The sequence below is a fragment of the Lissotriton helveticus genome, chromosome 7 (assembly GCF_964261635.1).
Source record: "Lissotriton helveticus chromosome 7, aLisHel1.1, whole genome shotgun sequence".
Lineage (NCBI taxonomy): Eukaryota > Metazoa > Chordata > Amphibia > Caudata > Salamandridae > Lissotriton > Lissotriton helveticus.
The window spans coordinates 447,525,945-447,552,414 of record NC_136068.1 but is presented as its reverse complement, the minus strand read 5'-3'; the positions used below and the strand labels follow the sequence as shown (position 1 = coordinate 447,552,414).

The 26,470-nt window shown below is 47.3% G+C and overlaps 1 protein-coding gene across 1 annotated transcript in view; it reads right to left on the bottom strand.

Annotated features, from left to right (window-relative positions):
- Positions 1 to 26,470, bottom strand: part of LOC144768589 (sulfotransferase 1B1-like) — a 397,716-nt gene that overhangs the window by 171,751 nt on the left and 199,495 nt on the right. The window contains exon 4 of the mRNA XM_078652381.1: positions 16,929 to 17,026. Within this exon, the coding sequence (XP_078508507.1) occupies positions 16,929 to 17,026 (98 nt within the window). The remainder of the gene's footprint in view (positions 1 to 16,928; positions 17,027 to 26,470) is intronic.

The following is a 26,470-nucleotide window of genomic DNA, read 5'->3' as shown; positions in this document are numbered from 1 at the left end:
CTTCCACCTCTGTGACTCTCCCTGCCAACTCTGTGCACGCTTTATTTACCTTCCGAAGAGCGTTTTGTATCTTTTTACTTTCCTGTCTGGCTCTCTGGCTTTCTACCCTTGCCTCCGTCTGTATCTGTTTGAGCATTGAGTACATCATTTCAAACCCCAAAGGCGATTTTTGACATTGGGGCTGCTCCTGGTTTTGAGTCTGAGGCTCGGGTAGACCTTGCCTAACTCTCTCCTCAGTCAGCCGTAAAGACCCTAAGGGCACATCTTTGCTCCCGGCTCCCTCTTTATACAATTGAGATGTAGCTGCATAGTCCCAATCGAGCCTCTTTGCTACATCTATGGCTGCTGGGCTTATAGATCCTTTTGCTCTTCTCCTTTTTTTAGTCAATACCTTAGACTTATGCTTTGTTGCTGTATCTTTGTCAGAAGGCTCTCCAGATCCCGAGCCAGATGTAGATACAGTCTCTGTTCCAAGTCCAGACAGTGTCTGGTCGCTTCCCAAATCGGCAATAGAGGAGTCCTCTGACTCACCCCCCCCAGCTGCCCCCACCTCCTCTCCTTCCTCCTCACCCTCATTAACAGAAAAAAAACATTCATCAGAAGGAGAACCAGTTAAAGAAATCACGACCTTAGGGTCAATACCAGTCAACTTGGTCAAATTATCATTTCCGTTTCCATCACCAGACCCCACAGCGCCTATCCCCCTCTCCAACTGCTTAGATGCGTTGATGTCATTACTGAGGCCCTCAATAGCAGCAAAGGTACTGGAAGCGTTAATTTTGCTCTGCTCTTCCCTTAATACCTCTGATAGTACCTCCGTCAAAATCATAGCATTGTCTGAACCCGGGTCTGTAAGCACAGTAATCTCCTCAGCATGGTGCGGGAAGCTAGCATTCTCTATATAGCCCTGCTTATCATTTGTGTAACTTGGGGCACTGTCATTCTTTCCAGCATTCCCATTCCCGGCGGTTTTCCCAATATCAGGTAAAAGTTCCCCTCCTAACTCATGAGACTGTTTAGACTGTTTAACCTGTCCAGTGGGAGTCTCCACAATCCCCGCATTCTCTATCGAGACAGTTTGTGCCGGCTCAGCATTCCTGTACGCCTTCTTAATTAAGGCTCCCACATATTCGGATTGTGTTAAAGAACTGGTTACCAATGAGTTGCTGTCTATCTCCCTCATATTAAGTCCATTATCTGGTCCGTTATCCGGATCTAGGGCCATAACATCGCCAAAGTCTGTCTGAGGAATAATTGCATGGGAGCTGGCTGCAATTACCGGGAAGAAAGCTTCTGAAACCAGTGGCTGCCTCAGGTTCCCCTGTTCGGGTACTTTTCCCCTGTTTCCTTTCGTTACCAATGCCGCCCTGGTTTTGTCTTTTTTTTTCAGCCTCTCCCCCACGCTACTGCCAGCCTCCTTACTCCGTATCACGCTCCTTACTTGATCGGTAGCTTGTAAATCCTCGCCCGTCTCCTGTGTCCGCATCAGCTTTTTTGTGCGGAGGTTAGCTGCCGGAGCGTCCGACTCGCTCCAAGCAGCCTTCTCCTCCCTCAGCGTTTTTGAAATCTTTGGCGCCATCGAGTGCCAGCTCGTAGATGAAGCCCCTGCTGAACTTTGTTGCCGGAGCCGCTTCAGCTGCTGCCACTGCCGGTACTGCTTTCTCCAGCCGCTTGCCTTCACCATCAGCTGACGAGCGGTAGCCAATGCTCGAGTCAGCACCTCCTCCACCGTCGAGAGGGCTAGTGCCTCCGCCCTCACCTTCGTGGAAAACCACATCAATCGCCCTTCAATCCATTACGCTTCGTGGTTTGGGGGTCCGCTGTGCATCACAAATAATCCCTTTTTCAAAAAACCATCGCAGTCCATACTTCTCCTCTTTTTACTTTACGTGAAAAAACCTGAGCGAGGGAGCAGGTAAGAAGCGCGTCCTCACCCCGACAGACTGTCAGCGGCCATCTTGCCTACCACTACCAATGACTTCCAGCTAATAGGTAGACTGCCCTTAATGAATTATATGCCAACACTATTATTAGTATTTGTGATTTGGAATTATATCACATGAAAAAGTTCCTGTCAGCGACCACCATTTTGTATATTCTAATTATGCAAAAAATAAGTACTCCCTTCACTGAAAGTTGGAAGTTCCAAGACCAGTGGTCTAATATTGAAAAGGTTGGTGCATACAATACCTCATATTCAGCATGGGAAACAAGCATCCAGTATGAGAAGATAGGCAGACACCAACTCATGCACGTCGAACCGTGACAAGGCTGCCGCAACGGGCACCATTTCAGAGCCTCGTCACAGTCAAAATGCGTCCCGTAAAACAGCACACAATAGAGCAGAACACTTTTGGGCTGCCTCCAAAGCTCACGGGTCGTTCCGCAGCCGTCAGCCGTCTAAGGTGTCAAATTGAGCATCTGCACCAACGATATCGCAGAGCACAAGAAACTCCTGCCATCCTCGTTGCGCGCTTAGCCACGCCCATCAGATAAATATTTCTTTTCAGATACAAACAAGTATTTGAGTCTGTGCTCACCTTTCACCTACCTTCTTCCTGAGAAGCCTTGGACTGCTCAACCTGCACTACCACTGAGAGTCGAGTCCTGAAGGGGTACTTAGCCCAATTGGTCGGAACCCTTAATAGGTTGGCCTATGGGACATCAAGAGTACAACCACTACAGTCGGGATCCAGAAATTCCTGCTTGACTCATGGCCATCGGAATATGGTTCTGGCCTCCCATTACCTCTACCTACACCTAAGCCCTGAGGGCATCCTCAGCTCCCATTACCTCTAGCCACCTGACCCCCCAAGTCACCCTGACCTCCCTTTACCTCACGCCGACCCTGAGCACTCAAACCTCAAGCCACTGTCCCCTCCTCTTACTTTTGCCGATCCTGAGCTCTCAAGTCACTCACCTCCCTTGAACTCTACTCACCCCATGCCCTCAAGCCACCCTTAACTACCCCTACTCACCCTGAGCCCTTGTCACCCTCACCTCCCTTTATCTCTCCCCACCACTGAGCCTTCAAGCTTCAAGTCACCGTCACCTCCTCTCACCTCTACCTATCCTGAGCCCTGAAGTTACTCACACCTCCCTTTACCTCTACTTACCTCTGTGCCCTGAAGCCACCCTCAACTCCCTTTACCTCTACTCACCCTGAGATCTTGTGACCCTCACCTACCTTTACCTCTACCATCCCCTATGCCCTCAAGTCACCTTAACCTCCCTTAACCTTTTCCCACGCCTGGGCCCTCAAGTCAACCTCACTTTCCTTTATCTCTAACCTGTCCTAATCCCTAAATGTCACCTTAAGTTCCCTCTACCTCTCCCCAACCCTGGGCCCTCAAGTCACCTTCACCTCTATGTAACTCTACCCACCCCTATACCCTCAAGACCTCTTTACCTCTACCCACCCGAACGCTTAAATCACCCTTGCCTCCCATTACCTTTACCCACTCACGAACTCTCAAGTCACCCCCATTTTTGTTTTCCTCTACCTACCCCTGAAAAAAAAGTCATTATTACCTCCTTTATGTCGACCTATCCCTAAACCCTAAAATCTATGTATTTAAATCACATAAAAAGTATGTTATTCAAAAAAAGTACTTACATGTGAGGTAAAGACTGCTTGGTAAAGATTCTGCATGATAAAGTCTGAGAGGGAACTGCGGTTTCCTCCAAGGCAGGACACAAACGTTTCTGGGGCATTGCCTGTTGTTTTAGGACTTTAACTATGTCTGGCAGGCACCTTTACCTTTTTGACAGTTTGCCTCTACCTCCATGCCTCCACCCCCACACCCTATACTTTAGGTCTCTCACCTGAGACTATGACTGCACTATCTCTTGTGAGACATTTTGTTTACTTAGGAGGCTTATGTCAGCCCATTGCTTCCCACTGTTTGGTCTTATCATCACATTCATTTCCTTGCTTCACTTTGGTCAGCCAGTGCTGACTTCACTTCCTGTTCGTCTGTTTGTCACTACTCTGGAGCAAGGGCCTAGTACTGCTTCCCTTGTCCAGTGTCCTTCCAATGCTTGCCACCTTTAGAGGCACTTTATTTTTTCCCCTTGTACTCACACCCCCATTCCGAACCGCCCTTATTGTTGTTTGCCTTGCCCCCACCCGCCTCCTGCCTTGTTGCTTGTGTGGTCTGCCCCTTCTACGTTGTTGCTTGCCCTGTCCACACCCAGATACGTCTCTGCTTGTTGCTTGCTCCCTCCTGTCTCGCCAGAAACTACCACACAAACGGCATACCAATGGTTGTCAAGATGCTACAAAGATGCAAACGGCGGTATACAACCTTTACAACGAAATTTTTACCACGCACTACCATTACAACGCGGTCATTACAACGCAAACCATTACAACGCATTGCGCTGGGGGGCGCTCTAGAATAGGGAATAGGTTAATTTACTATCCAATAACCTTCCCTAGTGTCCACGGGGACTGGAGTTGGAATATTAAATTAAACTATTCACTATCTAGCACCCCAAAGCGCTATGCGTTGTAATGGTATGCGTGGTAAAAACCACGTTGTAATGGTATGCGTGGTAAAAGTATGCGTTGTAACGTCATACATCCGCAAACGGCACTGTGTTCCCTGCCCCGCATGACCTTTATGGTGCTGTCCTCCTGAGGGGCCTAGTTAGGGCTCTTCAGCCAAGTATAGCTTGGGTCCCGGGGGAAGACTGTTTTGCATATGTCGGGGTCAAAACTGAGGTGGCATGGTAGGTGAAAAACTATGGATAAGGATGTGGCCCAAGCGATTACCAGTGGCTGAGAATATTCAGGTATTGCATCCATTACCTCGTAGTTTTTTGTGTTTGTTGCAGTGTACGTTGTGTCTATTGGCCAGTCCTATAGCTTTTTCTACATTGACAGAGGATGCGAAGTTTTACAGTGGTTGGTCAAGGGGCTGCAAAGAATAAAGGGGGAGATCCCAAAACACATTTTTACTCCAATGCATTTTACATAGACAATTTCCAAACACAGACTTTGTATCGCATGTAGCGGCCAACCGACTGGACAGATCTGGATTCAATTTGGCAGGACTGTAGATTATGGTGTGGAGATGATCCTTTTGGGTAACTGAGGTAAGTAGAGTGTGATTTTGTAAACTTATAAGTCATTTAAACTTAGTGATATAAGTGGCTGTGGTAATTTCGCAAACTTTTATGAAACTGCAGTGGTCATTTTTTTTATGAGAAGCCATTATGTAATTGGCTAATTATAGCTTTCACATAAGTTAAAGGCAGCCATGTTGTTTTAAGTACACTTTGGCTCTGTTCTGGATTAGGACCTTAGATATAGGTAAGTATTAGTTTTTATATATTTCCCTACCTATTACCACTTTATTAAAGTAGTAATAGGTAGGGAAAATGAATACGTTGGTATACAGTTTTAAAAACTATATGATGGAGTACCACAATACGACTAGGAAGTACCTCAGTACTTTATAAAAAAAATATTAAAGTAACAATTAAAACACTGTTTTACATTATATTTCCCAAATACAGCACACTATAGTGTATTTTTTTTTTTTTTTTTTTTACATATTTGGGGTCTCATTCACAAGAGGCCTGTGCCGTCCCCCTTTTTTATGCTCATGTGGCACAGACTACGCAAGCATATCTATGAAGCTACACAAAGCTATCCTGTGTGGCTTTGCAATGGCCTCAGATATGGAGCAAGGCAGCACAAAATGCTGCTTTGCCTTACTCTGTGTCAGGAGATGTTTTCATTTATCCTGTTTTTCCCCTTTTCACATGTGCTGCATTCTGCAGCGCACATAGAATGAGGAAAACACCATTTGTGATTGCTGTGGTGCAGGAAGGGGCACCTTCCTGCACAATCAATCATGACAAAAACACAGTCTCCCTTGCACCATGGTGCAAGGGTGCCTGAGTTGGCTGCAAATTGTGCGCTGGCTGAAAGGACAGGAATGCACTGTATCTTGTAAATACGATGCACTCCTGCCCTTTCGGATTGGCGTAGGGCAGCACAGCAAAACTACATGTAGTGTTGCCTCATGCCAATTCTTTGTAAATGAGGCCCTAAATTCTTCACAAAAAAGTTTATGGAGTCTATCACACAGATATACCTAAAAAATACTGTGTAATACATAGTACTTGCTAGATACTACTGCGGTACTCAGTAAACTTTTTTTAAACTTTGGTTTAAAGTGGTAAAATGTAGGGATTTTGTTTTTATATATATAAAAACAAAATCCCTACATTTTACCACTTTAATAAAGTGGTAATAGGTAGGAAACAACAATAAAACCTACAACTTACCTATATCTGAGGCCATAATTTAGAACACAGGCAAAGTGTACTTAAAATAATATGGCTTCATTTTAATTTTGTCAATCACACTCTGCCTACTTTTTGGCATGTACCACGGTATACAGCGATGTTACCGCACTATACCATGGCCCAATGTATAACTAAGGGCCAGAGGTATTATTGTTTTGCGTTACCCTTGCAACATGGATGGTCTTGCATGGGCAACTCAATAAGTAAGTCATATTTACAAAGCAACACAAGGCTGCTATGCTTGGCCCTGCGCTGCTTGGTAAATGTGGAGAAACGCAAGGCAGAGCAAATCGCTGTTCTACATTACTATCCACAACATATGTACATTCCTGCCAAATTCCATCTACATCCGTATGCCACTCCACTCTACGTATTCCATTGTACACTGCTCCAGTGTACACCACTCCACTTTATGCCACTTCACTCTACGCCACTCCACTATACGCTATTCCACTCAATGACACTCTACTCTATGCCACTTCAGTATATGCCACTCCACTGCACGCTACTCCACTCTACACTTTTCCACTCTATGTTACTCCACTGTATGCCACTACACTCTATGCTATTCCAGTGTATCCCACACCAATGTATGCCCTGCGCTATATGCTACTCCACTGCACCACACTGTACTCCAGTCTATCATACTCAAGTCAGCTCTGCTATACAGTCAACGACACTCCAATGTGCGACATGCTATTCCACTCTACAATACTTCACTCCACTATACAACACACCAATCCAATCCACTCCACTCACCAACACGTATTTCCACTGTATGCTACACCACTCCACTCTATTCCACCCTACAACACTATAATCTACGACAATAGTCTGCGACACTGTCTTCACTATACGCTACAACACTCCCCTTAACAACACTCAACTGAATGGCACGAGACACAGCAATCTGAAACAAGTTTTTATTAAACAATAAAAACCATTTAAATTCATTGGAAAAAAACAAAGGTTAAGGATATAGTTTAGAAAACTTTATTTAATCTTTCTATACAAAACCACATGAAATTATTCACACATTAGAAATGCTAAAGTTATAGTTATAACTTAAGTTTATACTGCTTGCACCACCTTCAACTTTCCACTCTCCCAAACTCTACTCCATCCTATTCTGTCCACACTATGACACTCAGCCACACTCTATGCAATTCCCTCTATGCCACTCTACCACAATTTACTCCACTCTACGCCATTCCACACAGCGGTACCCTATGACACTTCAGTATACCACACGCTATTACACTGTACTCTACCTCACTCCTCAAGACTGTACTCCACTCTACAACAGTTTACCACTCTCTATGACACACCATACCTCTCCACCTGACGACACACCACTCCGACACTCCTCTACTCCCCGTCACTGCACTTTACGACACGCCACTCTACGCTACTTTACTCACTCTACACTATGTGACTACACTCGACTACACTTTACCCCACTCTTTGTCACTATACGACATTCCATTCTACATTGCTCCACTCGACAACTCTCTACTCTATACAAATCCTTTCTACAACACTCTGATACACTAAATGCCACTGTATGACACAACTACACTCTTTGCCCCTACACCCCACTGTACAACAATCTACTCCACGCCACTGAATGACAGTCTACTCAACTGTATGCCATTCTATGACACTCTACTCCACTGAGACACTCTAGGAAACTCCCTCTATGCCACTCCACCCAACTTTACTCCACTCTACGACACAAAACTCCACTGCACTGTACTCAACTACATCACTCTATGCCACTCAACTCTACCACACTCTATATTGCGACATTCAACCACACTTTACTGTTCAGCACTCCATTCTACAAAACTTTACTCCACTCTCTGCCACTCCACTGTACTCCATTCAACTCTACACCACTCCACTCTACTCCACTCAACAACACTCTTTGCCCCTCCACTATACCACACAAGACTTCACTGTATTGCCCTCCCCGGTACAACAGTGTACTCCAGCAGTCTATCTGATTGTGCGCCACTGTAGTTTACTTTATGCCACTGTATGTTACTATATTCCACTCTACGCAAATCCCTCTATACTACTCCACCCCACTTTACTGTACCCAACTCAATGACACAGTACTCGATTCTACTCTAATCTACTACTCTACTCTACACCACTCACCTCTAAGCTACTCTATGCCGCTCAACTCTACGAGACTCAAAGCCACTCCACTCTACCACATTCTACTCCACGCCATTCCACTGCATGACACTCTAATCCACTCAGTGGCACTCCACTCTACGATACTTTCAAACACCCTACAGCACACTATTCTACTCTACTGTACAACAGAGCACTCTTCTCTATGACACTTTACTACACTGTATGATATACCAGGCCACTCTACACCACTTTAATCTACAACAGAACACTCCTTTCTATTACACTTTAGTCTACTCTAGTCAATGCGGAAACACTCCACTCTACTCCACTGCACAATAGTCTACCCCACTCTATGCCACTGTTCGACACCACCCTACGCTCCATTCTACGACATTCTTCTGCACTCTATATAACTGGACAGTACAAAACTCTGATACACTGTATGCCACTCTAAAACCACGCTCTATCCCCATACACTCCACTATACAACTCACTCCACTCAATGCCAGTACACTCCACTGTAGAACACTCTACTCCAATCTCTTAGACTTTCCAACACAGAACTCTATTCTACTGAATGAGACGCCACACCAATTTATGACACTTTACTCAACTCTACGCGACACCACTCCAAGCCATTCTACCCCACGAGACTCTAATGCACTCTATAATACTTTACTACACACTACGTTATGCCACTCCACTAGACTCCACTCCAGTTTACTCCAGGGCACAACATTTTACCTCACTCTATGCCACAGTGCGATAATCCACAGTATGACGCTCCACTGTACGATACCCTACTGTACTCTATGCAACTCCACTCTACAAGACTCTTCTACACTCTGTACCACTCTATGAAACTCTACTCCACTCTATGCCCATCCACTCTACGCCACTTAACTACACTGAATGACACTCTACGACACTCCACTCCACTATATAACAGCGCACTTCACTCTACGACACTCTCCTCCACTCTACATACACTTTACCACAGACCACAATTTGACACACCACTCTATGACACTCCACGCGATGACACTCTCTGCCACTCTACTGTACGACACTCCACTCAACAACACTGAACTGTATGACACTGTACTCCACTGTATGCCACTACATTGTACAACACTCTGCTCCATATTATGCCACTCTACGACACTCTATGGATTTAACCCAGATCTCTTGACTGGGGAAGACTGTTTGTTTTGTTCCGCATTCTGTCCATTATTTGTGTGTCTTTTGCTTTTTTGCCCTAAGTGCACCGGGTATGCCCAGACGTGGGTTCCAAGCTCACTGTGCCACTGGGTTCAAGCTGGCTTGGCTGATGTGGGATGATACCCCTAAATTGGTCCCAGGATTCTTGTCTCTAGTCTAGGGAGGACCTGGCTAGGCAATTTGGGCTGGACTGTTCCAATGAGGAGCAGGGTCAAGACTGATTTGCATATGGCTGAGTCTAAATTGGGGTGGCATGGTGAGCAAAAAAACGATGGGTTTAACCCAGGTCTCTTGACTGGGGGTGGATGTTTGATTCATTCCACCCATCATTTGTGGGTCTGTTGCCTCCAGGTTCTGATGAGCACCTCATTAAGATTAGACGGTATGTGGTTCTTGTGTTGAACAGTATGTTTTTGTTAAATGTAACTTTTGGAGTAATATAGTATATTGCGTTTCACACCCAAGTATGAAAGAAAGCGGCTAAGCACACATGTCATCCACAATGCCGGGTACAGCATCGCAGGGCATGTAATAATGTTTAGTTCTGGCTCGAGCGGGTGAAATATTTGACACCTCAGCTACTGGTCTCACCTTCAGTTTGTCTCAAGAGATGGCAGCATTATGTGCATGAGGCAATGCCTCACAAATGGTGCATCTGCAGATTCTGAGAAACTATCAACAGGGAGCTGTTGGTTGGACTGTCACATCACCCTCTCCTGTACCACAAACTGCCATACTGGAGGTGCCTGGAGGGGAGCTGTGGCTCCTGTGCAAGCTTTCTGAAGAAAGCCATGACCCAAGCTTTTTGAAGAAAGACATGACCCAAGCTTTTTGAAGAAAGACATGACCCAATGTTAGATTGGCAGTCCGAGAGACACAGCTCCCCACTGTTATGTGGCTCATGCAGATCAGGCAATATCACCAGGAGTGACCAAGGCGATGGGGTAAATTGGGGTTATGGGGAGGTGTGACACAGGACCCTCAACCTCCAGGGGGCCCCGTCAGCACTGCACCTCTGCTGGGGAGCTCTAGATTGAGTCCGGAGGGGGCCCCTTCACGTACCCTGCAGGGGGGCCCCCTCAAGGTTTGTTACGCCACTGGTAGGAGCCCTACCTCCACTGGGATATTTGGGTGGGTGGTTGAATCCAGGAGATGTAAGAGGACAATTAGTTGAGTGACATGTGGGAGGGGCTATGTCCTTCAAAGGTTAGGATGGCTGCTAGATTGTCCCTTTCCATTTTTCGAGGACAGAAAGCACACCTGTTCATGATGGAGGCGAGTAGTGCATTTCTAATTTGGTCTAGTGAGTGTAGGGTTAAACAAAATGGCGACAGGCTAGAATTAGGCAGTACTGATGCCTTGCCGGTTTTGTAGAGGGCAGGGCAGGTAGATCTGCTGAAGCCTGGGGTTCTTAACCAGACGTGGCTGCCAAAGTGGGCATGCCTCACACACCATGCTGCGGGGGGAGTGGAAGGCACCATACGGGCTTATTCTCCTCCCAAGGTAAAACTACAGAGGAATGGAGGAATAGGTGTGGATCGTGGGCAAGGAGCAAGCAGAGTAAGCAGAGGTTGAGCTGGCTGGGAGGTGCTCCGGGGCTGAAAGGCCAGCAGGGCGGCTCTCATTTGGAAAGCCAAAGAGGAAAAACTATTGCAGGTACGTGTGTCCTCAGGGAGGCTGGTATGCAGAGTGTGGGTTGGCTGAAGTAGTTGCGAACGGTGCAGTGTGGCCGAGGCCTTGCGAGGGGACGTAGCTTCAGGTTGTGTGGGGCAAGGACTTGCAGTTGGATTTGTCCATGGCTGAGCAGCGGGCCCGTAACAGGCCCATTGCTATCAGGAGGCATTGGGAAGTTGCAAGAGGTGGGTGCTTGTATTCAGACATAATACAAGACATGCCTCCAGTAGAAGACAACACGGGGAAGGCCCTTATCTTGCGGGAGCGGACAGTAGTGATTTTCACAAGTAGGCACCAGGAACTAAGGCTCAAGGGGGCAGAAGCATTTTGGAGACTGAGTGATCAGTGGAGGTGTCAGGAGAGAGCCTTGACAGGTTTGGTCGAAGGAAAGGTCTAGGGCACGTTGGGGAGAAGACAAAAGCCAAGGGAGGATTTTCCCCTTCTCTCTACCCCCTATGGTCTTTGGAGCTTGTACCGGGCAGAGACTGTACTCACTCTGGGTGATTGAGGAGCCCAGGCAAACTGATGCAGGAGTGGTGCATAGCGAGCATGCCCTGGACAAGGACAAGCTGGGTGATTTGCTAGTTCTAGGACGGGAGCAGTGTGGACACCCTACCCAGCAGGAAGACTTCCATGCAGCTCGCTTACACCGCTCTGAAGTCAGAAGCCAGGTCTATGTGGACTTCTCTGAGATGACTTGAGACCACACTTTGGAACAGGGAGGAACGCTTAATGAGGCCTCCTTCCAGAAGACGGCCAAGGCATTGGATTTGGTATGTTTGGATGAGTTTGGGGATCTGGGGTGTTAGGGATGGCAAAGTGCCTGGAACAAGTGTGATGGTGAGCTAGGTAGTTTGGCAAGAGTGTGAGAAGAATACATTATTAGATTACCGTAATGATGAAGTGAGAAACTATCAACAGGGAGCTGTTGGTTGGACTGTCACATCACCCTCTCCTGTACCACCAACTGCCATACTGGAGGTGCCTGGAGGGGAGCTGTGGCTCCTGTGCAAGCTTTCTGAAGAAAGCCATGACCCAAGCTTTTTGAAGAGAGACATGACCCAAGCTTTTTGAAGAAAGACATGACCCAATGTTAGATTGGCAGTCCGAGAGACACAGCTCCCCACTGTTATGTGGCTCATGCAGATCAGGCAATATCACCAGGAGTGACCAAGGCGATGGGGTAAATTGGGGTTATGGGGAGGTGTGACACAGGCCCCTGCAGCCCCCGCGGTGCGGGGGACCCTCACCCTCCAGGGGGCCCCGTCAGCACTGCACCTCTGCTGGGGAGCTCTAGATTGAGTCCGGAGGGGGCCCCTTCACGTACCCTGCAGGGGGGCCCCCTCAAGGTTCGTTACGCCACTGGTAGGAGCCCTACCTCCACTGGGATATTTGGGTGGGTGGTTGAATCCAGGAGATGTAAGAGGACAGTTAGTTGAGTGGCATGTGGGAGGGGCTAAGGTCCTTCAAAGGTTAGGATGGCTGCTAGATTGTCCCTTTCCATTTGTCGAAGACAGAAAGCACACCTGTTCATGATGGAGGCGATTAGTGCATTTCTAATTTGGTCTAGTGAGTGTAGGGTTAAACAAAATGGCGACAGGCTAGAATTAGGCAGTACTGATGCCTTGCTGGTTTTGTAGAGGGCAGGGCAGGTAGATCTGCTGAAGCCTGGGGTTCTTAACCAGACGTGGCTGCCAAAGTGGGCATGCCCCACACACCATGCTGCGGGGGGAGTGGAAGGCACCATACTGGCTTATTCTCCTCCCAAGGTAAAACTACAGAGGAATGGAGGAATAGGTGTGGATCGTGGGCAAGGAGCAAGCAGAGTAAGCAGAGCTTGAGCTGGCTGGGAGGTGCTCCGGGGCTGAAAGGCCAGCAGGGCGGCTCTCATTTGGAAAGCCAAAGAGGAAAAACTATTGCAGGTATGTGTGCCCTCAGGGAGGCGGTATGCAGAGTGTGGGTTGGCTGAAGTAGTTGCGAAGGGTGCAGTGTGGCCGAGGCCTTGCGAGGGGACGTAGCTTCAGGTTGTGTGGGGCAAGGACTTGCAGTTGGATTTGTCCATGGCTGAGCAGCGGGCCCGTAACAGGCCCATTGCTATCAGGAGGCATAGGGAAGTTGCAAGAGGTGGGTGCTTGCATTCAGACATAATACAAGACATGCCTCCAGTAGAAGACAACACGGGGAAGGCCCTTATCTTGCGGGAGCGGACAGTAGTGATTTTCACAAGTAGGCACCAGGAACTAAGGCTCAAGGGGGTAGAAGCATTTTGGAGACTGAGTGATCAGTGGAGGTGTCAGGAGAGAGCCTTGACAGGTTTGGTCGAAGGAAAGGTCTAGGGCAGGTTGGGGGAGAAGACAAAAGCCAAGGGAGGATTTTCCCCTTCTCTCTACCCCCTATGGTCTTTGGAGCTTGTACCGGGCAGAGACTGTACTCACTCTGGGTGATTGAGGAGCCCAGGCAAACTGATGCGGGAGTGGTGCATAGCGAGCAGGCCCTGGACAAGGACAAGTTGGGTGATTTGCTAGTTCTAGGACGGGAGCAGTGTGGACACCCTACCCAGCAGGAAGACTTCCATGCAGCTCGCTTACACCGCTCTGAAGTCAGAAGCCAGGTCTATGTGGACTTCTCTGAGATGACTTGAGACCACACTTTGGAACAGGGAGGAACGCTTAATGAGGCCTCCTTCCAGAAGACGGCCAAGGCATTGGATTTGGTATGTTTGGATGAGTTTGGGGATCTGGGGTATTAGGGATGGCAAAGTGCCTGGAACAAGTGTGATGGTGAGCTAGGTAGTTTGGCAAGAGTGTGAGAAGAATACATTATTAGATTACCGTAATGATGAAGTGGAAGAGGGAGAGATTATAGACTGATATAGGGGAAATTAGTCAAAATGGTGGGCAGAGCCTAGTGAAGTGCATCACAGGTGTGCCAGTACTAAACAAAAGGAAGAAGTTGATGTTCGGCTGAGCCTTAGATCTAGGAAAACGGACAAGGAGACAACATCTTCAGAGAAGGAGAGTCAGCCAGTGGCTGGATGGCAGGCTTCAACACCGACCTTGATCCTAATACCATGTAAGGCTGCTAAAGGTGTTTTTAATATGCTGAAAAGGTCTTTGGGTGTTGGATGTGACAGAGAAATTAGGGAAGTGAGGCTGCTAAAGGGCAGGTATGTCCAGGTCCAAGGTATAGTAATGGAGTAGGCTGCACAGTCAGGGTCAACACGTAAGGCGGAGGCCTTCAAAGGAGCAGATGGGCAAAGAGAAGAAAAAAGAAGGATGCAGTACGGGAGGGCAGTTCCCATAGAGAAGACAGGGAGAAGAATAAAGAGAGCAAGGAATTAAAGGTTACAAAGTTGCCCTAGTGCGGCATTTTTAAACCACTGAGGTGCACCTGATGGTAACCAACAAGGGAGCACCTTTGGAAAGGAGACTATGTGGTCATTTTCAAGCTGTTATATAAAAAGGTGAGAGTAAAAGGCGGGTCTATGGAAGAGGATGCTAGCTCGGAGGCCCAGAGTCCCGGTTACCATTGGAAATTAGACCCCACAACCATAGGAACTAGAATAATAATTCAGGGCTGTAGAGTTCCTATAGCCTGTCATCCAGGACACATTGGGGTGAAGGAGAACAGTGGGATGAGAAGCAGTGTGCTCCCTCCCCCCCTTGAGGTTGTCATGTATATTTTGTCCCTGGGACAAGATGGCCTAGCCCCTTGCAGTACAAACCTTTTGGCTGCTAGTGTATAGTTCCACTAAAAAAATGTGTACACACGTTTGCAAATTTTAACAATATGAGGCTCCATATAATGCTCCCTGAGTGCTCTCTAATTAGATGCAAATATTTGCAGAAGCTTAAAAAGCTAGATTGATGATTCTTTCCTTTCAAAATAAAATGTTCATAATAAAATGCAACTAGGACAAAAAAGGTTTTGCTATACTACTGTGAAATTTTAGCGAAATGTTTTGAAGCATCATTTAGTAAAATGTGTTGATGCATGCTAGTATTTCCCAAAATTATTCTTGATGGAAAAATCAGTGGAACCAGTTTCAACAAGTTATGGCAAACATGAAAATAAACAGGGCTTGGCAAAGCAATAGGTCTGACATTGTTGCTCAGCTTTTTGGTTTTGTCAATGTGTCTCTTGTTTTGACATGCCTTTTGTAAAATGTTATTGTTGTGGATGCTGTTGTTGCACGATTTCAACAACATTGTTAAAAAGCAAATCAATGTTTCGGTCTCAAAAAGCACGCATTCCCACAGTAGTTTCTGGCACTGAACAAAACGAACTTGTGTGCTGATATGCTTCTTGTAAAAGAGCAGAATGCTGTCCTTCACCCTGAAGTAGGCAGGCATATAGTTAGATAGAATTTTAATAAAAACAAAAGTTCTTTGCAAACAGCAGACCTAATTAGTGGCCGAATTCTTAAAGAAAGTAACAAAAATGCACCCATGGTATACATTGCATTGGTGAATTCACAAGAATTTACAGAAGTAGGCTAGGAAATTATACTCTTAGAAAATACTTGTGTACTCCATTTAGCACAAGCAAAAATGCATGTGTTGATTTGTTCACGTGAAAATCTGTTGAGCGTTTTCAAGTTTGCTTTCCCTCCAACAACTTTCTACCCAACCCTGGAAGAAGTTTTACTTCTGGGCTTGCGAGGAGAACATTTTCAACCTTTTTCAGTATGGAAAAGATTAAAGAAGAACTGGTGAAAACCCCAAAAACATGCAAGTTAGTAGGTTCGCACAAACCCAAAAGGGCATAACAGCCCTGGAACTATTGCTTACCACTACTTTTAGCCCCAGTCTGTAGATGTGTGTAAAGCTGGAAAAATAAAATATTTAGTATCTAGACACTTCTGTAGTATAAGCTCTGGCATAATCAGAGAAATTATTATCAGAGCTCTTATGCAATGAGATTGCTGCCATAATTTGTTGCCACACTAAGTGGCACCAAAGGGACAAGTGGATTATTTTACAGGACAAGTAGATTTATGAAGCAACCTGCACCATGGACAAGTAGATAGTTTATTCCTCATGCCTGTAATTAAACGGTACCGAAATAAGGGTTTCTACCCTCAGTTCAAGTGACATGATCCTAAGACCTTGACTGAGGAGTAACATTATCTGTGGCCCTCTCAAACTGGAATTGGGCACATACAGGCTCCTTGGCTTAGTCCTGATGGGACGCAACCAGGATAAAGACAGAATTCATCATTGCAAAAGAAAACGTGAGCTGAGCTGAAAAATATTGGCTGTAACCTCACTTAAGGTGAAAAAAAACAATGTACACTCCAGGGTGGAGTGACAATAGGTTAATGAGAATTCTCACAGTCACCTTTGGCTGCCACTGTGCCTCTCACACCGAACTAGCCACCATTCTTAAGACTTCAATTGCGCAGCACCCCAGGCACACCTGCTGCTAATCTTAATATTGCCCTTTATCTGGTGTGCTACTCCTTTTGAATCTCTCCCTCAAACACAGCCAGGGTGTTCTTCTGGCTCTTCCTCCGCTCCCCCACTACACCTGACAGGTCGATTCCTGTGACTATGTCTGCTTTTTACCTTACTCTTTTTCTCCCAGAAGGACTTGGGAAGGAGCGACACAGGAAGATGCGTTTTTATCACTCGAGGAGATGGGGTTTCCTCCAGTATCTCAGTCCCTATAGAAGAGAAATATCATGTGTAAATGAAACAAACACACTGAACCAAATTTAGTGTCCTGATTATTTTATCACAAGTGATATTATACCACCACCCACCGTAACCGGAAATGAACTCTCCTGTACCACTTCCCACATAACCCATAGAGCCACTGTTACCACAATCATACCGACAGATGTTCATGCACAAGTGTCCAACTCTTCCACCGACAGCTAGTGCTCTACTCTAGTCCCTAAAGTCCTGTCACACCATGTACCCATTCACAACTCCCTACAGGACCGTCAGAGTGAATGAATGAATGAATAAAGTTTATTGTTTAGTTAAATAAAACCATAACAATTAGACAATAAATCGTACTACGTGATGCCACAAAAATCCATTTTAAAAAAATGATTAAAAGATAAAAACAGGGGCGTGGGCAACCGCCAAGGAACATGGCTGCACTTTGAGGTGGCACCGCCGAATGCACTCGTTCCAGGGACTATCCTCTCACATATCCGCAATTACTGAGACAGAAATGACAGGGCTGGGCCTGTAAACCCTGCTCGATCCTTTTGAGCCATTAATCTGCTAAATTGACTGCGGGGCGACCGAGATCATCCCAGTGACGGGAGCGGCCTGGAGGACCTGCCTCGGCGTGTGGAGTACACTCGACTACTCGAGGCTGCCTGGCCCGCGTGCCCACAGCGAAGAAAGAACTACTGCCGAGCACAGGAGAGCCGCGGGGTAATGACCGGCTCCATCGAGGCCCCAGATCAGAAAAAACTTCGACGGGCGGAGTGCCACAGTGACTGGCCCCGCCCAAGGTCGGCTCAGTGATGGCGATGAAGCTGAGGGTCCTGTGCCACTGGGGACGGCGAGAGACCCGAGAGCTAGGGACTGCCTTCTCACCCTGGCCTGTCGGTTGGGAGATAGCGGCGACAGAGGAGCCCCCCGCGATTCTACCTAGAGGCGACGGGGCGACATGGCACGGCAGTAGCTGCAGGCACCCGGTGGATTACTGGGGGCTACCAGCGCAGACGGACCTAGCTGCTCGCCGAAGGACAAGCAGCGCACCGCGCATGAAGAGGCGCGTCAGGCGGAGGCCAGGACAAACTGAGGGCGTCCGATCACCACGAAGCAGCGTGACCAATCTCGGGCAAGGGAGCCCCTCGCTGCCTGGCTTCTTGGTGGCCGTCCCAGCCAAGTGACATTGGCTGGGCGGCTCTGGATGTTTGTGGCGGAGGGTGGCCCTGCTCTCCCTGGCCGGCGACTGGCGAGGAGAGGTGTTCATACAGTGGGCGGACCGGCCCAGTGATCATCATTGATGCCTGTGACCAAGGGGACCTCCAGCGACCCTGCAAGAGCCCTTAGCTTGTGCAATCAGATCAGGACTGGGCAGTGACTTGAGACGTGCAAAATACTAAAAGTCACCAGGCTAAATCAACCAAGGGTGGGGCACTGATTGACGTGCCCACGGCGTGCAGTCCACAAACCCGGCAATCAAAACATATCACAGTTGCCTGGGCACGTGGATGTATTCTAGCACAACTGCCCCCAACGACATAGAGGAGCTGCCTGGATGGGCTCCTTCACTCGACCTCAGGCCCACTTCACACGATCATGGTCAGTGGCCGCAACTCTAAGGCCTCCACACAGACCAAACTGGACAAATACGCATGGGACAAGGGCCCTGGAACCAATCAAAAGGGAGGAGAAGACCCATTCGAGAAAACACAGGCTGGGGGAGGGACAAAGGAGCTAACTCTGCAGAATATCCTAACCGCTATAACGACGGTGAGAACGTCATTGGAATCCAGGATTGAGTCCGTGTCATCAGAAGTCTCCCTAATAAGAGCGGATATGCGCTCAATGAACACCAGATTCAAAGATGTTGAGTCAACTACGAGCTCCCTCGTCACTGACATGACCGCCCATAAAGTGCCTGGGGCAAGCCGAAACACCCCGCCCCCAGACCTATAGTGGAAAGTATCTTTAACTATAGGGACAGGGATATCATCCTGTAGACGGCTCAACAGCTTCAAAAAGGGGGTGGTGATGGACAGAGTATCTGAGTTAATCAGAACACTCCTACCCAGTCAACAGATCAGGGCTTGATCCATCACCGTTTTTTAGCTCACTGCACCATCCCAGTTCAGAACCTGGCTATATGCAAATTAGTCCGTCCCTGGCCCAGTGCATCATGGGAACAGGGCAGACCAAACTACCAAGCCAATTCTTCACTGGAAAGGAAACAAGCTTCCGGGGACCGGTTTCTGGCATTACAGCCGTCTTCGGCCCGGCTTGCTTGACTCCTGATGGTGCAGTGAGCAAGGGACTCATGTCTGAGCATACCCTTCCACACTCATGGTGGCCAAAATAATTTCAAAAAGGGGGTGGTGATGGACAGAGTATCTGAGTTAATCAGAACACTCCTACCCAGTCAACAGATCAGGGCTTGATCCATCACCGTTTTTTAGCTCACTGCACCATCCCAGTTCAGAACCTGGCTATATGCAAATTAGTCCGTCCCTGGCCCAGTGCATCATGGGAACAGGGCAGACCAAACTACCAAGCCAATTCTTCACTGGAAAGGAAACAAGCTTCCGGGGACCGGTTTCTGGCATTACAGCCGTCTTCGGCCCGGCTTGCTTGACTCCTGATGGTGCAGTGAGCAAGGGACTCATGTCTGAGCATACCCTTCCACACTCATGGTGGCCAAAATAATTTCAAAAAGGGGGTGGTGATGGACAGAGTATCTGAGAGAATCTGAGAGACGGCTCAACAGCACCCCCGATCGAATTCCAAAACAGCCGAGTGACTTTCTTCCCAGACTTTACACTTAAGGTACAATGGCAGAAGCGCAGCTTCCTAGAAGTGAAGAAAAAGTTGCGGGACAAGAACATTAAATACGCAATGATCTTCCCAGCCAAATTAAGAGTGGAGTTAGAAGGAAAGGTCTGGTTCTTCGCCACTCCTGAAGTAGGTTGGAACTGGCTGGACTGGACGGATGGCGACAGGCCAGGAGGAAGGGTCACCAGAATCAACGAACTGGTCAGGAGAAACTACCAGGGATGCAGGACGAGAGTTCCCTGCAGGGAGAGCGTGAGACAGCGGAATGAGACACATGAGATCTGGTCTGTATTCATTTTTGTAAATATGAAGGTCCCATAGTTGCTCCCTTCAGGGGCCAGGCAATGGCTGCAACCTCTGTTTAGACCATCGGCAGGGGCAAGACATGGAATGAAAACTACATTGCCGATGCAAGACTGTGAGTTGTTAGTCCATGTAGCAATTGATGGAAGCATCCAGGTACTGACTCAGTAATTGACTTTAATGTTTCTTACGGGTGTCAGGTTGGGCACACGCACCTTCAGTTAAAAGGGTGGGCGATAGGCACTCTGCAAGTTCGGGTTGGCGGGAGGTTCCAATACCACCAATCAGGGAGGCAGGGAGGAGGGCACAGTTGAAAAAGTTTCGGGGGGTGGGACCCTGTGCACTTACACTTTTTTGTCATGACATGTACCCATGACAAAAGCTTGAAAACTAAACACGTTAGTGCCAGGCGGAGTGGGAAGGGACATTCAGTCCAGTTAATCAACAGTTTGGGAGGGATGGACAAGGCAGAAGATACTAGTGATGACTTACCGAACACGTTAAATGGAGTGGTACTGACGCACAACTGGGTGGGATGGTTAGCGGGAGCAGCGCAGTACGATGTGCCTTGCTGGGGGGTCCCCTGGCGGCTGCAATATTGTACCCTAGGCGAGTATGGATTCAACAGTTAAGCAAGGGCTCAGATTGTTGTCTTGGAATGTAAATGGACTGGGGGACAAGATCAAGAGGGGAATAGTGCTTCAATTTATAAAACGACATTCCCCTGACGTTATTTTATTACAGGAAACGTGTTTACTAGGGAATGCTTGCCAAGCAATGACGAGGTGGGGTTTCAAACTGGTGGCACATTCCGCTTTCGGGTCTTGGTCTAGGGGGGGTGGGAATAATGACGCAGAAAACTTTTCAAATTACTTTTGACTGCACTTCGACAGACAACCTAGGCAGATTTGTAGCGACTTCAGGGACATGGGAGGGTCGCAAGTTAAACTTGCTCTCAGCCTATTTGCCCCCGGGTCTCCAAGTCCAAGCATTTAAAGATCTTGGGAGTCTCCTTCTTGATTTGCCAGAGGGTAGATTAGGGATTGGGGTGACTTTTAATTCCATTGGCTCTGAATCCTTAGATCGCTGGCCCCAGAGAGTATTTCCTCCCGCCCGGTTGCAGACCCATAACTTCCTTGGAGCAATGGGCTTAGTGGATGTGTGTAGGAAGCTGCATCCTGAGGAGCAACAGTACACCTTTTACTCAGGGGCCCATCGTAGCATGCCCAGAATAGAATACATATTGATGCCAGAGTCCCAAATTAATAGTATTAAGGAAGTGAGCCACCTAACCAGGAGTATCTCAGATCATTCGCCCATTTGGTGCCGGCTAGAGGTGGGAGAGCCCATGACTGGCAGGATAGCTCCTATCAATCCATGGTATTTAAAGCTTCCCCAAATAAGAGACCAAATCACGCATGACTCTGAACTATATTTCCAAGAGAACGAGGGCTCAGTAGACTCGGCCGTGACAATGTGGGAGGCCTATAATGTGGTAATCAGGGGGGTGGCCTTGGCTCAAATAGTGGGGGTAAAAAAAGAGAAACAGGCAGGAATGGTTCGCTTAGAAGAAGGAATATTGCAGATGGAGGGGCAACTCTAGGATGATGACTCGGGAGAGGTAAAGCAGGCACTATACGTGAAGACCAGATAATACACAGACTTGGCCACGAATGCGGCGAGGGTACAGTATAGAGCAACACTCAGCAGAATTCATGATGTCAGGGACAAGGCAGATAAATAGCTGGCCTGGCTAGACTGCAGGGACCAAGCAAATCGAGTACTGTTTGAAATAAAGGTCGAATCGGGTGGTAGGCTCACAGGAGATCGCGGATGCCTTTGGCCATTACTATCAAACTATCTACGCATCCCAGATGCCGCACATGGAGGAGGCAGCCGCCATTCTAAGAGACATCTCGTTGCCGGTACTCACTGAGGAAGAAAGATCTGAGCTAGATCAGGACTTAAATAGTGCAGAGGGGTTAAAGACCATCCAACATTTGATCTGGGGTAAGGCAGCGGGCCCAAACAGCTTGCCCATCGAACTGTATATTCTAACTTCGAGTAAGCCCGCACCCTTCCTAACTAAAATGTTTCAGGAAAGTAAGGCAGGGAGTCTGCTTCTTGCAGACCAGAGGTTGGCAACGATCGTGGGTACCCACAAGGAGGGTAAACCGAAAATAAGTGCTCCTCGTATAGACCAATATCACTGCTCAACGGAGAAGCTAAGATATTACGAAGGTCTTGGCCACCCGCCTACTATGGGTAATCACAAAATTAGTGCACTTGGACCAACCGGGCTTCATGTCCGCTAGGAACACCTCCCTCAATTTGCAAATGCTACACAGGGTGCTAAGCCGAGCCAGGATGATAAGCAAGGACGGAGTGGTGGTCTATCTTGATGCGGCCATGGCATTTGACACAATCGAATGGCCTTACATGTTTGTAGCGCTTAGGAAATTGGGACTTGGTCAGGAATCTACTGGGTGGGTCTGGCTTCTGTATCAAGAACTGTTGGCCCAAATAGTAGTCAACAATAGAAAATCTGGCACCTTCGCACTCAGTAGAGGCATCAGACAAGGTTGCTCCCTATCCCCACTGCTTCTTGCCCTGACACTTGAGCCACTGGCAATGTGGATACGAAAGGACCCTGTTGTCAGAGGTCTCAGGTGGGCCGATGGTTGGGAGGACCGCATTCCACTATACGCTGATGATATATTATTATATTTGGCATCACCTGCAGCCTCTCTGAACAGGATGTTGCACATCTTCCATGTTTGGCAGATTTGCCGTGTATGAAATCAATTGGACTAAGTCAGTGCTCTACGCGGATTTACGATAACGGTAGCGAAGGAAGACTTCAAATACTTGGGAATTCAGGTCTCTGCAGACCCGTCTCGCTTCAATGAACAAAACTTTCAGCCTCCGTTACAAAACCTTTCAGCCTCCAGAGCGACGTCCGACACTGGAGATCGCTCCCTTTATCCCTACTGGGGCGGGCAGCCCTCTTTAAAATGATGTCCCTCCCAAGATTCCTGTATGTACTGAAAAATGCGCCTCACCAGGTCGAATCGGTTTACTTTAAGGAAATCAATAGGGTTCTTAGAGACTTGATATGGGACGGTAAATCACTGAAGATCGCCACCCAAAAGTTAACTCTAGGGTGGTTTGATGGGGTAATTGGCCTCCCGGACATTAAAAAGTATTACTGGGCGACCCAGCTCGCTGCTATAAACTAATGTACATATAGGACCCAGAGTGACCCCGGATTCCAAGTGGACAGATGGCTCTTCTCGGGGGTGGTTTCGCAGGGGCACTATATTCATGCCCGACAAAGTCAGAACTGACCGGGCCCACAGGGAACGTGGTCCAGGTGTGGAAAGCAGCCACTAGGAGCCTGGGTTGGGAGGGTAAGATCACGCTAGCTACACCGCTTTGGCACAATGACCAGCTGGGCAAGTTGAGTCGCACTCGGGGATTCGACCGTTGGGACCTAATGGGTATTTCCTGCGTTGGTGATTTATGGAAGGAGGGTGGAGTGATTCCCTTCGCCCAATTACAGAAGGAATATGAGCTGGTAAACACTGAACACTTTAGATACTTGGAGATCAGACATGCGCTACTCACTGCTCTACCAAAGAAGGAGTCACCGACAGAATCTTCCCCGGTCGAGGATAGGGTCTTAGATGGATATCTTCCGTAGAAAGCCATATCGCTCATACACTAGAAGCTAATCAATAACATGACAGAGCCTCTTCTCCGCCTTCGTACACAATGGGACTATGATGTCGCTGGGCTTGTCGATGAGGAGTGGCTCGTGGCCCTGGCCTCTCCTAAGGAAGTGGCCATTTCCTCGAAGCTCAGATTGGTACAGATGAAGATTCTACATAGAACCTACCTAGCCGGCCCAATGTTGGTGAGAATGGGATATGACAACAGAGGCAGGGTGCTCTAGGAATTGAGGGCAATAGGGCACATTTATCCACACTCTCATGGAGGGCATAATTATCCAAAGGTATTGGTCAGCGGTGGCGGGATGCATGGCAGAGGTACTGGGACAGCACATTGGCTGCAACATTAAGCTAGGTCTCTTAAATGTCTGAGACCCGACAGACTTGAATTCTAAAGAACGGACAAGGGTAACTCTAGGTTTGATAGTTGCCAAAAGAAATATAGCAAGGAAATGGAAGGCACGGGACCCACCAGTGTTAGAGGACTGGGGAAAAGACATGGACTGGTGTATGGTAACAGAAAAGGCTATATATGAGTCTAGAGGGTGCCCCACCAAGTGGACACAGATCTGGGAGAAATGGAACAACTATAGGGGAGGGATATGCGAGCCAACACAAACTAAAGGTGGAGGTGGCGAAATTGACCTGCTGATTGGGGGTCGTGATCAATGTATTGTTTGAACATGTGCTTTCGCGTTTACTGTCCACCATGTAACAATGTACTGCCGCAATTGTTCACGTACGTATGCTGCCTAATTTGTCCATTCTGGTCTTTGATGAAAATAAATTAAAAAAATAAAGAGAGAAAAACAATTACTAACACAAAAGTTCATGCTACATTCGGTTACAAATTAACAAATCGTTTTGACTAACACATAACCTAGTATCTAAAGTGCCATTGTGCAGCTCTCTTAACATTATGAGGAATGTGTTCAACGATAGTTATATTATCGGTTACATGTGTACTGATCTAACTTAGTGGTAATTTTGCCACCAGCCTTGTTTCAGTTCTTCTTCATGGTTAGCTAAAAAATTTGTTAAACAGCAGTTCAGCTGCGGATCTTCAGGATCGAGACATTTTAATATTGCAATTCTACAGGAACGAATGCCTCTTGCGTTGAATGGTCCCTTAAGCAATTTACGGCGATCCTTACTTAAAGCTGGGCAGATACAAACTAGGTGAATAAAAACCTGTATCGGTGATCTACAAAGATTACATGACTTTGGGCTCAGATATTTCCAACTTGGCTGATCTGCATTAGATGGCAGTTTGCCAAAACGTATTGGTAAAAACTTGGACTCTAAATAGAAAGAAAATTTCGGACCCAAGAATGACGATGGTTGCAATCTTGTATAGGATACCAGAACCATTAACGCGTGGGCTCGCTACTTTCAGATGGCTTTATCCTCCAGCATTGAGTGTTGTTTTAGTTCCTTTTCGAAGATTTGCTGAAAGTTGGTAAATGGAAAATTCTTCTGCCAAAGGTCTACTTCCCAGTGGACCGTAAGGAAGTTTGAAGATATTTAGAGTAGGCAGAATGTGGATCGCCTTGTAACTCGTTCCAAAGTGCATTGTTGATCTCAATTCCTCGATTGCACCAAGCTTTGTACCAGGCTTTTATTGTGACGTATCTTCTGTGTTGCTGTTGCTGATGATTGCTCCATCACTGGTGTGGCCCAAATTCTACCCGGACCTGTGCCGGTGAGCCATTCTGTGGAAGTGAGAATACTTTTTTGTATGCTCGTCATCGATCGCTCTCTAGAGGCCAATACTGGTGTGACTTGCTAGAACTATATTGTCAGTGTAAGATAATGCGAGTTCCCAATCGTGGGGGGTGCAAATTGATTTAATCAAGCCTAGGTGACAAATCGGCCATGAATAGATTGAATAGGTGTGGCGCTAGAACGCATCCTTGCTTTAGGCCATCCTTCCTGTCAATTGTTTTTGGAAAGCTTCGTCCCATCAGCTATTTTCACTGCATCCACGTATCAGAATATAATTCCCTTATGGGTCTTAATATTTTTTCTAGTAGGCCCCACTGCTTCAGTTTCTGCCTATAAAATACTTCTGTTCACTCGATCAAAAGCAGCTTTAAAATCGATGAAGCATAAAAACAGGTTCTTTTGTTGCTGTAAGCTTTAATCTGCCATTAGACCCAACACAAGTACATTCTTAATGGTACCTGAACCGCGTTGAAAACCAGACTGGTTGATAGGAATTATTTTATTGCTTTCGGACCAACTTATTAGATCTACCAGGATCAATGAGGCATAATACTTTGTTTCTGGAACAATTAAGGCTATCAGACGATAGTTGGCTGGGTCAGATCGCTCCCCACCCTTAAATAACAGATTTATTATGGAACCCCTCCAGCTCTCTGGCAGGCGATTTGGGGTGCTCATTTCATCAAACAGGTGGGATGTAGGTGTTGCCCAAAAATCGAGCTCTTGTTTATAAATTGCCTGCGGTATGCCATTCGGGCCTGGGGCGCTTTCCAACCTGCCTTTGGCTATGACTTTTACAATTTCATGTAAAGAATAGTGTCTGAATGAATGATTTATGCTTCTTGCAACCTT